Source organism: Eschrichtius robustus, chromosome 1 (genome assembly GCF_028021215.1).
Source record: "Eschrichtius robustus isolate mEscRob2 chromosome 1, mEscRob2.pri, whole genome shotgun sequence".
Taxonomy (NCBI): Eukaryota; Metazoa; Chordata; class Mammalia; order Artiodactyla; family Eschrichtiidae; genus Eschrichtius; species Eschrichtius robustus.
The window spans coordinates 148971944-148986654 of record NC_090824.1 but is presented as its reverse complement, the minus strand read 5'-3'; the positions used below and the strand labels follow the sequence as shown (position 1 = coordinate 148986654).

Below are 14711 nucleotides of genomic sequence, written 5' to 3'. Positions count from 1 at the left end.
TGCTTCTTTCATTTCCTTTCTTAATCTGTGGGCTTCTGTTGATGGAAAGTTCCGGATTCTCAGGCCTTGACTTCTCCAATTGTCATTTGACTTGTTACCATCTGTATCAGTGCCACCGTAACAAAGTACCAAACACTGGTTGGCTTAAAATAACCGGAATGTATTGTCTCGAGTTCTGGAGGCTGGAGTCTGACATCAGGGTGTTGGCAGGGCCGTGCTCCCTGTCACAGCTCCAGTGGAGGACCCCTCCCTGCCGCTTCCTAGTGTCTGGTGGTTGCTGGCAGTCCTCAGTGTTCCTTGGCTTGTAGACCCATCACTCCAGCCACATGCCATCCTCCCCGTGTCTTCTCATCATCTTCCCTCTGCACACGTCTGCCTCTGTGTCTAATCTCCCCTTTCCATAAGGACACCAGTCATACTGGTTGAGGGCCCACCCTAATGACCTCATTTTAACTTGATTACCTCTATAAAGACCCTATTTCCAAATAAGCTCAAATAAGCTTTTTCTCAGGTACTAGGGATTCAACATATCTTTTTCAGGGACACAGTTCAGCCCATGACACCATCCTTGTGGCTGTCGCTCCATTGCCCTTGGCCTGGTTCGCCCGCCGTGGCCACCTCACGTGCACAGGTAGATGGCCAGTCAAGGTCCAGGCTCCTTCTCATCCTTTCACTTTCAATGCCCCCTCCCTCCTGAGAGCCTGTCCCTGCCAGGGTGCAGGTCCTTGAGCAGTAGGCGTTTGGAAGCCTTGCATGGGGGGTTCTCCGGGGCCGAGGATGTGGGGCATAGTCCTCGTTTGCCATGGCCCTCACCTGCACAGGGAGACTGGGCCAGAGTTGCTGTCTCCAGCGTGCTGATCCCCTGTCCAGCTGACTCCACCTCACTTAGAGCCTCCTCTGACAGTCTGGGCTCCCGAAAGACACTTGCAGGCTTGAAATTTACCCCAACTTGTTGGCATTCATGCACAGATCCCCTTCTGCACAGTCACTGACATCACTCAGGTGGCCTGGGATATGTCTTCAGATTCTGCGACTGGCTCTGCTGCTCTGAGCACCTTCATTTTTAGAGTTTCTTTTGGCTTGTTCTTCAGACCTTTTAGTGAGTCTGTTCCTTTCAGATTAGACCTGTTGGTTTTGCACTCCTCCGGCTGTCTGGTGCCCTGACTGTTCCTTCACATGTCAGAAGGTGGCTCTTGTCTTCCTGGCTGGTTCAACAAGGAACCACCACCCAGGAATCTGCTTACCCACAAAAAGAAAGTTTTGGGTTTTATGTAGGCCAAGGGTTCATGAATACATTTTAGAACATTCTATGTATTTCTCCGCCATTTTAACATGTGTGTCTTGACTGGAAAGACTAATTCTACTGACTGCCTTTTTTGTGTCATGCTGTACTGTCATTGAGCTCTCGTCTGTCCCCTCAAGGGACAGTGAGATGGGAACACAGGGAGAAGAGATGCAGATTCTGCTTTGTGGGCTCAGTAGAGACCTAGTAAGGAGGGAGTGTTGGAACTTGCTCTTGTGAGTTCTCAAAATTGCAGAGGCATCCCCCCCACCAGCATTGGGGCAGAGAACCCTTCTCTGTGTCTGCTCAGGGGCCAGTTGCCAGCCCCACAGCTCTCAAGGTTAAAGCCAGCCTAAAAACATTGTCAATTTCAGCCCTTCATGAACAATTATATTCTTCAACCATAAGGGTTGCACTGACATAAAAGCATGAGAGATGTCATTGTAGTCCACTGGCTCATTCACCGTGATATTTTTGTATGGAAGCTTCAGGCAGCATTATATAAAGGCAGGTAATTGCCCTCCTGGACCACAGCTTCCATCGCAGGACAAGGAGACCTTCTTATGCAGAGGTAAACCCAAACATCACTTTCTGTAATGAGCCAAGTGCACTAGTCCTTCTTGAACTGGTCCTGGTCACCACCACTGCCTTGGAAAGCAAGTTTCTTAAGTCATCGTACAGTGTCTTCTGGGAGAGCAGTACTTCCTTCTGTTTGGCCCAAAATTGAAAGGGCTCATGCTTAAGGACCAACATGAGCATATTCTCTGTTTCCTCCGGAGAGATGTGCCTTAACCATGGCATTGTTGAATTTTGGGGATCTCCACAGCCAGCTGTCTTTGATTTTGCAGTTCAGCGTGCATGGATTTAATTATACAATTGCTGGCTTCTCCCCTTCAGAACCTGGTTTATTGTGATCCTGCCCGGACTAAACATAAATAAGTAATGAGGGCTTGCCCAGCTACATTTCCATGTCAGGTGTACTGTGCATCCTTTCTCCTTCCTTCTTCCCCTCTGCCACTTTGGAAAAACTTGTGCACCCTATAATGTTCGTGCACCAAAAGGAAAGTAACTTGTATAAGTGAAAGTTTTCAGACTAACCCAAGACCAGGTACAAATCCTACATGTTTTTCCAACCACCATCCAGCCCAGAAGTCTTTTCACAAGCATGTCTGAATTCTGAGTGTGTCATCATGTTTTCTGACTTCTTGCTTTTTACTACCTCTCCCTGGGCTTGAGTTTCACAAATTTCAACCCTGCAGAAACTCTGGTGGGTGTAAGACCTAGAAAGAGCTCAGTTTTAGGAACTGGCAACATCTGCTTCCTCCTCTTCCTCATGTCTAGAGAATTCAGTGCCACACACAGCCACTCTCTTGTTATTGATGATTTACTTCCGATAAATAGTACCTCCCAAAGAAGCACAGGAGGCTTCCCTGCAGGTGTTCTTTCCTGGCTTTCTGGTCAATATCACATACTCTTAGTCCTTGAAAGGTGACTAGATGCACGTTCAATACACACACAGCTCTTCCCTTCGAGACATAAACTCCCTGAGCCGGTTCCACCTGCAGCATCCATATCTTCAACCCCAGTGCCTGACAGGCTGGCCTGCACTTGGCAGTGCTCAAGTAAACGCTGCTGACTGTGAAGCAAGATGGCATCCTTGTTACCTAATTGGGGGCTGTAACGCAGACACTTACTGGGGGTGAAGAAGGTGGTCCTTGCCCCAGGGCTTTCAGGATTAGTAGGATTTAGATAGGAGGGCGGAGGGCTGTGAACTCCAGGGGAGAGAAAGCAAAGCAGGGAGCACCCTTTCCCCTTTGTCGTGGCGGCAGGACAGGGTGCAAAGGCGGAGGCCAGCCCACCTGCAGAATCTGGGATCCTTGAGTGACTTCATGACACCCACAATCAAAAGGAGACCAGCTCTCTGGTGAAAACTTGCAAAACTCTCTTAGCTCCAGTCCCACCAACCTTGTGTCTCCTGCAGCCCCAGAGCACCCTGGCAGCCCTTTGGCACATTGGCCAGTCAGGTACTGACAGTAAGTTCACTGTCAGGCCCACACAGCCTTCCTATGAATTCCAGTCCACTTTCTGAGCCCTATGGTTCATTTATGAACAGGCAGTTTCTGTACTTCAGTTGGCAATTTCCCCTTGGTCTTGAATCCTCTGCTCTAGGAGTAAGCCCATTCCCCAGTTTCTTCTACCTAGAACAAATTATTAACCCCACCAGCCATCTGCCAACAGGAGCACAGAGGGTGGGCAGAGGTCGTGGAGGAGACAGTGAGACAGAAATTTGGGAAGTGATTGGGGCAGATTGTGGAGGTGTGGGGCTGTCTGGGGAGGGAGTTCAGGTGTTCTGCTGCAGGCGGGCTGGGGCGCAGGAAGGCTGAGGGGTTTGAGTAGACCTTGGTATTTTAGGGTGATCGTTCTGGTTAGAGGTGTTAATAGATGGATTGCTGGTCCCCGTGGCTTGATTCTTCTCAGCACACAAACATTTATTGAGTGCCTGCTGCATGCTAGGCACGGTGCTGAGCTTCACACGCAGTCAGACAAAGTGCAGCACTGGAGATGCATGCAGTCCGGGTTCTGGATGGCCACACTGCCTGCTGGGGCAGCGGAGACAGAGATGGCCCTTGGGCTGACTTAGTGCAGCACGGAATCCGCAGGCAGGTTCGTATAAGGGGAGTTGAGCCTGATAGCGCCTGTGAAAGTACCCACCTCCACCTCGACTGGCCCAAGGCCCCACATGGGGTTAGTTAAGCAAACACAGGGCTCCAGTCCCCTGAGGCTGCGCCTCTGCTCCTTATGCAGTTCTAGGCTGCAGCTCCAGGGTCAGAGGGCAAGAAGGAAATGCAGGAGGAAGATTGCCATTGTCAGGACAGAACATCTCAGCTGATCCTCCAAAGATGTGCTGCAACTGGTTTATGTCACAATAACAACCTGAATCTTTCCTGTTGTTTTATTTATTTTTGATGGCCCTTAGAGAGTTTTATTTATAGACACCTAAGGTTTGTTATTTAAAACCAAAACCAGCCTCCTTTTCATCTTGCATTTGACTGCCATTTCAGTTCAGGTCCAAACTATTTGATATTGAATGACCAGAATGGCCACACAGGGTAAGTAGAGAAAGTCAGACTGCAATCTGGACACCTTGGATTTATGTCCAGCTGTCTGGCCCTGGACCTGGGGCCTGGATGTGTCTTTGAGAACCCAGGAAGGGGAGGCAGCCAGACCCTTAGAGGGCCTTCTTTGACTTGGCATTGCAAAGACTGGCATGGCTCCTAGATTGGCTGTCATGATTACTCCAAGGCTCTCTGTGGGAAGCCATTGTCCTTCTCAAGAGTATAAGCCAGAAAGAATCCTGGGTCCAGAAGTGACCTAGATATCATCTGGTCCAAGCTGCTCATTTAACAGATTAAAACCAACAATAATAAGGTGAAGGGTGACACAACTATGAATTTTTATGTAAAGATTAGGAAGAAGCCGATGTGACTGGATTCAAGTTGGAGGCATCAGAATGCACTCATGTTAAATATAGGGTTGTGTTGGATCAATGGGCCAAGAAGCAGTGACAACCCAATAGCAATGAGCATACCCAACACCTAGATCTTGGTTTCTAAATACCATTTTCTGTTAAAGGGAATCAGGGCTGGTACTTGGAAAGGACCAGAGGAAACTTGAACATCTTATTTTATCAGGAAGTAAGTGAGTACCCAAAACTGATAGGGATATGTCAGAGGAACACAGAAGTCCCCTTGATGGGACTCCCAGTGGTCAAATTGGGGACTACCTGACCATTGAAAGAAATAATGATAATAATCAATTATAATACTTTGAATTTAAAAGGGATCTGTGAGTCCATAGTAATATTTAAACGGGTGGGGAGGGACATACTTCTGTACAGAAGAATGACAGGTAACAAATGTAGACAGAATGGTAGTTTTAGAAAAATTACCACCTTGTAACCACAAACGTACTAAGTGAGTCAGGCCCTGATCAACAATGGATGCTGAAATCACTGGGTAAACTGATGTAGGAACATAAAATATTCACAGATAGTCTCAGAATATCACCCTGCAGATTGCTGATTAATCACAAAGAGTAAAATGGAACTTTACAAAGGAGGGATCTGACAGATACCACCTTAACCAAGGGATCAGACCATTAGTGAAATAACCTGACATCAGGTGCCCTCTGGTGGAGTTCAATTGGTAGGACTCAACATTGTCTGAGATTTTTGCCAAAAATGCTTAACTTGAATCTAAACATTAGGAAACAACTCAGTAAATTCAGATTATGGAATATTCTAGAAGACAACTAGAATGACCTGAAAACTTACAATGCCAAAGTTGGAAAAGACATTAAAAGGCATGAGGATTCTTCTAGATTAAAGAAAATAGAGACATGTCAACTAAATGCAATGTGTGATTCTTGATGGGATCCTGGATCAAGATACAAAATAGTTATAAAAGACATTTCTGGGGTATTTGGGAATATTTGAACATGGATTGTGGATTTGATAATGTATTGATTTCATTTCTTGAAAATGATAAATATATGGTTGTCACATAGGAAAATATTCTTGTTCTTCAGAGATATATGTTGGTGTAAAGTGCCATGATAGCTATAATTTACTTTCAAATGGCTCAGCAGATAAATGAAAAGTGTGTGTGCTTGTATATGTGTGTAGAGAAAAAGAAGAAAAGGCAGATGTGGCAACATATTAACAATTGGTGAGTCTACAGTGCAGGGTGTATGAATGGGTAATCATGTGTCCTAGTTCAACTTCTCTGCAGTTCTGAAATTTTTCAAAATAGAAAATTATGGGGGAAAACAATAATGACAACAAAAACAGGCCTACACGTCAAGTCTAAAAAAACCCCCAAAAACAAAACAGAACAAAAAACTGAGACTAAAGCTCCATTCTCTTGACCCAAAATCCAGTATACCATCGACTGTCTCTCTTCATCCAGGTGAATGGAGAGAGAGACAGGCAGACAGAGACAGAGCCTCTCATCTACTTGGTTCAAAGACCAGAGCTTTGAGAGGGTGTAGTAGACGGAGCCTTTCCAATCCTGGCAAGTTAGCTAAGGGGGCGACAAAGATAAGGCACATATCGCCACCTTGTGGCCAGATAAGGAAGTCTGTCTGCTGCTGCCAATTTTGAAAGCAAACTTACCCCATGTTTCTGGTGTCTTTCCCAGTTGTTACGTTTCCCCATTAGTGAAGAACTAATTTTTGTTTCTCTAATTTTCTGATACGGATTTCCAGCTGCTTTAGAGAAACAAGCCAAAAAGCCGATTTCCTTTCCCAGAAACCTCATTGAGCCCCAAATTCTTTGATGATCAAGAAGAAAGAGAAAAGCCCTGTTCATACACATTTAACCAGATCTCTTTTACCACCATATGCCAGCAAACTGCTGGCCTTTCTGACCCAATCAAATGAGAAAAGCAAAGGAGATTTATTCAGAGCTTTTGGTGGCAAGTGAGTCAGCCACTGTCACTTGCATTTTGTCAGAGGAGTGGGGAAGCTTTATGGTGGATAAAGGAAAGGCTTCAGGTGTGCCCTGACTAGAGGCTATTGACGGGGAAGCTGGAGGCAGCTAACTAGAGAGGGGGCGTCCTACGTGATGGGTTAGGGGGCATATTTGCCTTTCCCTGGTTAGTCTAAGTTGGAAGCAGGGACAAAATTAGGGAAGCTGTCACTTATCAATCAAGTCCTGGACATTTGGGGCCAATTGTTACAGAAGTTATTGTTTAGCTTCCTGGATTGTTACTAGACATTGCAGTATGGCTTCTGGCAAGTTTGGCTTCCTGGACTCTTTATTATATATATAATATATATATATATATATATAATATATCTTTATTATAGATAAGGGGGTTAGCTTCCTGGACTCTTTATTATATATATAATATATATATATATTATATATCTTTATTATAGATAAGGGGGTTAGCTTCCTGGACTCTTTATTATATATATAATATATATATATATATAATATATCTTTATTATAGATAAGGGGGTTAGTTTCCTGGTAGGTTGCTGCAGGTTGTGGGTCAAAGTTCTCTTTTTTATATATGGTCTGGCCGTTGTCTGTATATTCAGTCTCTCACTCTGGAAGCAGCTCATCCACAAAGCACCCAGCGTGGTGTAAGCAGCTGCAGGCGGCAACTGCTCTAATCACAGGGAAGAGTGCCGTGAAGGGAAGTGAGAAGACCAGGTTTGGGTCTAAGCCTTCTTCTGCAGTCTGGGGAGGCTGCTCCAAGCTTGGGTGGGCTCCTCTGTACAGAGCAGGGGCCATTCCTGTTGTGTTTCCCCCCTGAGGGTGATAGCCCTCTAAGAGGTGATGCTAAGCCCACATGCTCCCTCTAGAGGCTGGAGAGTGAGTAGCTGTAGCTGGGCAGAGATTACCTTCGGGTTGCAGGTGCAGGAGGGCATAGGTACCTCCTCAGGGCCAACATGGTCCCAACCTCTCGGGATTCTGCTGAGATGAACAGACAGATTCACGCTTGAATAAATCATTGCTTTATTTCAAGTCTGCGCGAGCCCTGGGCTCATCGCTGGTGTGTGCTTTTCCCCTTTCTCCAATATCCAGGCTCTTCGTGTGAAATGGTCCCACCTCAAGCTGCCCTGGGTGGATCTGGACTGGCTCATTGACATCTCCTGCCAGATCACGGAGCTGGATCTTTCTGCCAACTGCCTGGCATCCCTCCCCTCCATCATCCCCTGGGGACTCATCAACCTCCGGAAGCTGAACCTCTCAGACAACCTCCTGGGGGAGCTGCCCAGCGTGAAGTCATCAGACGAAATCATCTGTTCCAGGTGGGCTCCTGCCCTGCAGCCCCTGGGGTGAGCCCTGGCCATCTGAGCCCCGGCTGCCACCACCACCCTCCTCCTGCACTGTCCTCTTCCTGCAGTCATGCTCCCTGATTGTAGTTGTTGCTTTTGAAAACAGATTTTCAGCTAAAATAAGAGAAGGAAGTTCTGCCTGCCCTTATGCAAGCTCTTGGGCACAAGGTCCCCACCTCCTTTCCACATGAATGCAGAAAGATCTGTCTAGTAGGGAGGCTTGTCTGGCCCACGTTTCCACTACTCGCTGGCAGCCACGCAGGCCTGCTTGCCCGAGGTGCCCAGTCTTGTTCCTGCACACAGGAGTCAGAGGAAAGGGGCTGGTGGAAACAATGGGGCCCAGACAACCCAGCTTTTGGTCCACCTCCCAAGGAAAGTGGGCCGGGCCTCAGAGAAACAGTTAACTTCACAGGACTCTGGCAGCAGCCTGATGGTGTAGGCAGCTCCTGTCTCCTTTTCTGGGAGGCCTTAGGAAGAGGCCCAAGCCTCCTGCTGAGGCTGCATGGGGAGAGGAAGGACCTTACCTTCACTGATGTATTGATGATCATACCTGCAAAGCCTCATTCTATATGGGATTTGAGCTGATTTCAAAAGCTAAGGCTCTAAGTTAAGTAAAAAAGAATGTTGGAAAGAGCTTAGGGTCAGCAGTAACTCATGGGAAAGAAGGCTGCACAGAAAATTAAACAAGTGCCACGGAGTGGGGGTCTTTAACCAGGACAGACTTGAGGGTCCAAAAGGTTAAAAGCACTGCTCTCTGGACTTCCAGGAACTTCCAGGGCACCAGCTTGTTCTGTTATCACATATGTGAGAAAGGTTACATCCCTATTGGTCAATGAGACCAGGATCCACCAAAGAGAGATTTGGTTTTCTTTGTCTACACATGACATAGTGACAGTAATGCAATGAATAAAAATCATATTGCTGTATTTCAATGCACGTTCTTTATCCTTGTGCAAGGAGAAAAAGAAACATGTTTACAGAGAAATATGTACCCGTCATGCTTTACCTCTTTCTTCTGATGCCTTGACTTCCTTCTCCCCCAACTACAGGCTACTCGAAATTGATATTTCCAGCAACAAGTTGTCCCACCTCCCACCGGGATTCCTGCATCTCTCAAAACTTCAAAAACTGACAGCTTCAAAAAATTATTTGGAAAAATTGTTTGAAGAAGAAAATGGTATGTTTTAGCATCAGTAACCTGACTTATTTTGTCATTTTCTTCTTGATTGGGCTGTTTTTACAATTCATCCCCTTTTATTTTCCCCTAGCCACGAACTGGATTGGTTTGCGGAAGCTACAGGAACTCGATATTTCTGACAATAAATTGACAGAACTCCCTGCGCTTTTCCTTCATTCTTTCAAGTCACTCAATTGTCTGAACGTCTCCAGAAATAACGTGAAGGTGTTTCCAAGTGCCTGGGCCTGCCCCTTGGTTAGTAACTTGCCGAAAATCGTGAAAGGAGCTGTCAGTCCACATCCATGCCAGCCTCACAGAGCTGTGGGTGCGGGGCACACTGCACCCCCTCGGCGGCCACGCAGTGGTGTCCTGTGTTATAGACAAGCATGTTACTCAGCATCCAGCAGCTGAGGGTCTCAGGCAGGTAACTCACCCAAGAGCCAGCGCACCTGGCTCCGGGTCTGAGATTCGCACCGTAACACCCACAGGACTTTCCACAGCTACAGCCTGAACTTCTGGCCCAGGATGAGTTCTGTCCAAAAGGTGGGGTCGTTCCTTTAGGACAGCTGTAAAATAAGAATAAAGAAGAGAAGAATAGTCTGCATCCATAGTGCTGCCCATTAAATCGTGGTTTTGTCTCTTGGGAAGTTTGCTTGTTAAAACAGATGGAACAGCATAAAGAATATTTGTGTTTTATTGCTGTTTTCAATAGCAAATGTGGAAATTCTCCGTCTCTAACATTAACATTTCTAGTTTAAGCATATTTGTGTGGGACATGGGCTCCTCTTCAGAACACTGTCCTGAATTGTCCCATTATTTCCAAGGACAATGGGCCAGATGTTCTTGAGGGAAGGGAAAGGACCATGAGCCACCTTGGTCTCCCCAGGAAACCATTCCCATCCCTTCCTTGGAGCAAGGACAGGAAATGGGGCAAGGATAGTCTGTAGCCTCTTAATTAGCTGAACTGTATTTATTACAGAGCCTTATTGTAATGGTCTTGTTTTTAACATTAAATTTGGAAACAGTCTTTATCATAGACACCACGGCATTTAAAAAGCTAATTAATTCTCTTTCTCATCAAATTCCTAGAAATGCTGCAAAGCATCCAAAAATGCCTTGGAGTCTCTACCAGACAAAATGGCTGTGTTTTGGAAGAACCACCTTAAGGATGTGGACTTCTCAGAAAACACACTCAGAGAAGTTCCCCTGGGACTTTTCCAGCTTGATGTAAGTCTAATAGCACCTTATTTCTCATTTTCAGCTTTTGTAAGAAAATCACTCCACATTGCAGTGAAACCTGTGTGCTTCTTCCGAGCTTTCAAGACAAAAAAAGTTGAAAGAAAAGTTTAACTGTCAAAGTCATGCATGGTTGTGTGCAAAGAGACTGAGAGGAAATGTGCAAAATGAAACAGCTCTGGGAGGGTGGCAGGATGATGAATTTTTATCCTCCAGAATTTTCTTCAGTGTTGACAGTTGAAGGCACAGCCCAGCAGCCCCTCGGACTGACCTCTGGCTCTGTTCCTTCCCAGCTCCAGGGTGAGCCCACCAGGCCTTCTGGTGTGTGAAGCCCTGGCAGCACGGCAGGGCGGGGCCTTCTTGTCCCTGCCTCCCTCTACGGAAGTGGCAGAACTGGAATTCCCAGATGTGAATTCAGGAAGTGCCTTTTACCAGAGCTGTGTGTGTGTGTGTGTGTGTGTACCCACGCGTGTATGTCCCAGCATGGGGCTGCCTTCTACCTTTAGGTTGTTCACACATCTGTCTGTTTTTCCCACTCCACTGGGAACCTTTGAAAGCAGAGCATGGATCCTATTCACTACTTGGTGCCCAGGGCCAGCCCCAGGTGGGAAATTCTGCATTACTCTGAAGGCATCAGTGTCAAGCCAGCAGAGGGTGCACGACTGGGGCGGGTCACCTTCGGTGTCACTGATGCCACCTGACCCCTGTCCAGGGCATCACCTGGGCCAGCCCAAGGAGGCATCATGCTGTGCCCACCCCCCTCCTGTGGTAACACAGTGGCCTCCAGGACCTTCAGACTCATCCACTATTCCCAGGACAGGTCCACAAATAATTGTCACTCTTAAGAAACCTCAATTCTGAGAAGTACTTAGATTCCGTTCTTTCTTGAATAATTGCCTCCCATTGATGTGAAGGGAAGGATCTTCTATTAATTATCCCATCTGCTCTGTTTGCTATAATTTTATGAGTTTTAAGACACTGTGAAGCCCCACACGGTTGGAATCTTTGTGACAGTGAATCGATTATAATCCTTTGGCTTCCCTTTGCCAGGGAACTGACGTTCCCTTCAGGTCTTCTGCCCCTTTGGTATTTGACATTGTCTTTGCTTCTCCCTCCCTCTGTCCCAGGCCCTCATGTTCTTGAAGTTACAGGGAAATCAGCTGGTGGCACTGCCACCTCAAGAGAAGTGGACCTGCAGACAACTCAAAACCCTGGATCTCTCCAGAAATCATTTTGGCAGGTAAGCAGGGGTCTCTGTCCCCAGCAAGTGCTCAAATGTGTGTGTAACCCCAGTCAACAGACCCATGGGATGGTGTCTCTACCAGCCTGCTGAACAGCCATGACAAAGTGCCATAGGCTGGGCGGCTTAAACAACAGGCATTTATTTTTCACAGTTCTGGAGGCTGGAAGTCTGAGATGGAGGTGGCGGTGGGGTTGGTTTCTCCTGAGGCCTCTCTCCTTGGCATGGGGACAGCTGCCTTCTCCCTGTGTCCTCCCTCTGTGCCTCTGTGCCTGTCTGTGTCCTGATCGCTTCTTTTTTTTTTTTTTTTAACATCTTTATTGGAGTATAATTGCTTTACAGTGGTGTGTTAGTTTCTGCTTTATAACAAAGTGAATCAGTTATACATATACATTTGTTCCCATATCTCTTCCCTCTTGCATCTCCTTCCCTCCCACCCTCCCTATCCCACCCCTCTAGGTGGTCACAAAGCACCGAGCTGATCTCCCTGTGCTATGCGGTTGCTTCCCACTAGCTATCTATTTTACGTTTGGTAGTGTATATATGTCCATGCCACTCTCTCACTTTGTCACAGCTTACCCTTCCCCCTCTCCATATCCTCAAGTCCATTCTCTAGTAGGTCTGTGTCTTTATTCCCGTCTTGCCACTAGGTTCTTCATGACCTTTTTTTTTTTTTTCCTTAGATTCCATATATATGTGGTGTTAGCATACTGTATTTGTTTTTCTCTTTCTGACTTACTTCACTCTGTATGACAGACTCTAACTCCATCCACCTCACTACAAATAACTCAATTTCGTTTCTTTTTATGGCTGAGTAATATTCCGTTGTATATATGTGCCACATCTTTATCCATTCATCCGATGATGGACACTTAGGTTGCTTCCATGTCCTGGCTATTGTAAATAGAGCTGCAATGAACATTGTGGTACAGGACTCTTTTTAAATTATGGTTTTCTCAGGGTATATGCCCAGTAGTGGGATTGTTGGGTCATATGGTAGTTCTATTTTTAGTTTTTTAAGGAACCTCCATACTGTTCTCCATAGTGGCTGTATCAATTTACATTCCCACCAACAGTGCAAGAGTGTCCCCTTTTCTCCACACCCTCTCCAGCATTTATTGTTTCTAGATTTTTTGATGATGGCCATTCTGACCGGTGTGAGATGATATCTCATTGTAGTTTTGATTTGCATTCCTCTAATGATTGTTTGCAGATGACATGATACTATACATAGAGAATCCTAAAGATGCTACCAGAAAACTACTAGAGCTAATCAATGAATTTGGTAATGTAGCAGGATACAAAATTAATGCACAGAAATCTCTTGCATACCTGTACACTAATGATGAAAAATCTGAAAGTGAAATTAAGAAAACACTCCCATTTACCATTGCAACAAAAAGAATAAAATATCTAGGAATAATCCTACCTAAGGAGACAAAAGACCTGTATGCCAAAAATTATGACACTGATGAAAGAAATTAAAGATGATACAAATAGATGGAGAGATATAGCATGTTCTTGGATTGGAAGAATCAACATTGTGAAAATGACTCTACTACCCAAAGCAATCTACAGATTCAATGCAATCCCTATCAAACTACCACTGGCATTTTTCACGGAACTAGAACAAAAAATTTGACAATTTGTATGGAAACACAAAAGACCCCAAATAGCCAAAGCAATCTTGAGAACAAAAAATGGAGCTGGAGGAATCAGGCTCCCTGACTTCAGACTCTACTACAAAGCTACAGTAATCAAGACAGTATGGTACTGGCACAAAAACAGAAATATAGATCAATGGAACAAGATAGAAAGCCCAGAGATAAACCCACACACATATAGTCACCTTATCTTTGATAAAGGAGGATCCTCTTCTTATAAGGACACCTGTCAGATTGGATCAGGGCCCATTCCCATGACCTCATTTTAACTTGATCACCTCTTTAAAGGCCTATCTCCAGATACAGTCACATTCTGAGGGGCTGGGGGTTAGGACTTCAACATATGAATGGGGGGGACACAATTCAGCCCAAAACAGTGTCCTCCCATTTCTAATTTTTAAAGGATCCTGGAGATTCTCCTCATTTTTGCCTCACCTATCATTCTGTTCAAAAGTTTTTGCCAGTCACTAACCAATGTGTATAGAGATTGAATAAAAAGTACCCTCCAAGGTCTTCTAATTAAAGGGGAAAATCTGGGGATGAGCCCTGCTGGTCCTTGGGGCCCTGAAGGCCAGCCTTCCTGGTTCACTTGCTGAAGACCACTTCTGCAACATCTCAGTGGAACTTATACTCCTAAGAGAACTCCCTCAGTGAACAGCGTGAAGTAACAGCCACTGATATGGGCATTCCTGCCAGGCACAGAAATGCTAGCACCTGCCTGAGATGGAAAAGCTCAGGAGTGGAAACCACCAGTCCTGCCAGCTTGCTTTTTTCCGAAAAGACTTCTGAGCACAACTTGTGCTGTTCATGCTTACACATCAGCTGCAGGGGCCCCAAACACCCTGCCGATGGAATTTTCTCCCTTCTCTATGTGTGGCATTGTACAGTCACAGCCAAAATAGAAATGTCTTTGCCATGCTTTCCTCAAATTTTGACTTTTTTCTCCCTGCAGAAATGAAGATGTACTTAAAACAAAGCGAATTTCCTTTTTTACCACCAGAGGCCGCCAGCGTTCCGGGACAGAGGCAGGTGTGTGTGTTGCTGCTGGGAGATGAGACAGCTGGGCCAGGCCCTGCCCCTGCTCCCCTACAGGGGGATGGCCCTCCTGTTGGGCTTTCCCTTGCAGTGCCCTGTGGGAATGCCAGAGATGCCCATGCTTGACTCAGCACCCTGGGAGTACCTGTGCCCATGGCACAGGTGCAGGATGGCCTGCAAGTGTCCTGAAACCCCCTTTCCTGTTTGCAGCCAGTAAGACTAGTAGCT

General features: G+C 46.0%; 1 protein-coding gene across 10 annotated transcripts in view; it reads left to right on the top strand.

The window, feature by feature from the left end:
• Positions 1 to 14711, top strand: part of LRRK1 (leucine rich repeat kinase 1) — a 118043-nt gene that overhangs the window by 59959 nt on the left and 43373 nt on the right. For all 10 annotated transcript variants that reach the window (XR_011075513.1, XR_011075514.1, XM_068556672.1 and 7 more), the window contains 6 exons: positions 7878 to 8104; positions 9181 to 9308; positions 9400 to 9563; positions 10398 to 10535; positions 11672 to 11784; positions 14401 to 14477. Coding sequence is in view for 8 of the 10 variants with exons in the window: in XM_068556672.1 (XP_068412773.1) it covers positions 7878 to 8104; positions 9181 to 9308; positions 9400 to 9563; positions 10398 to 10535; positions 11672 to 11784; positions 14401 to 14477 (847 nt within the window). In the remaining 2 variants the exon portion in view is untranslated. The remainder of the gene's footprint in view (positions 1 to 7877; positions 8105 to 9180; positions 9309 to 9399; positions 9564 to 10397; positions 10536 to 11671; positions 11785 to 14400; positions 14478 to 14711) is intronic.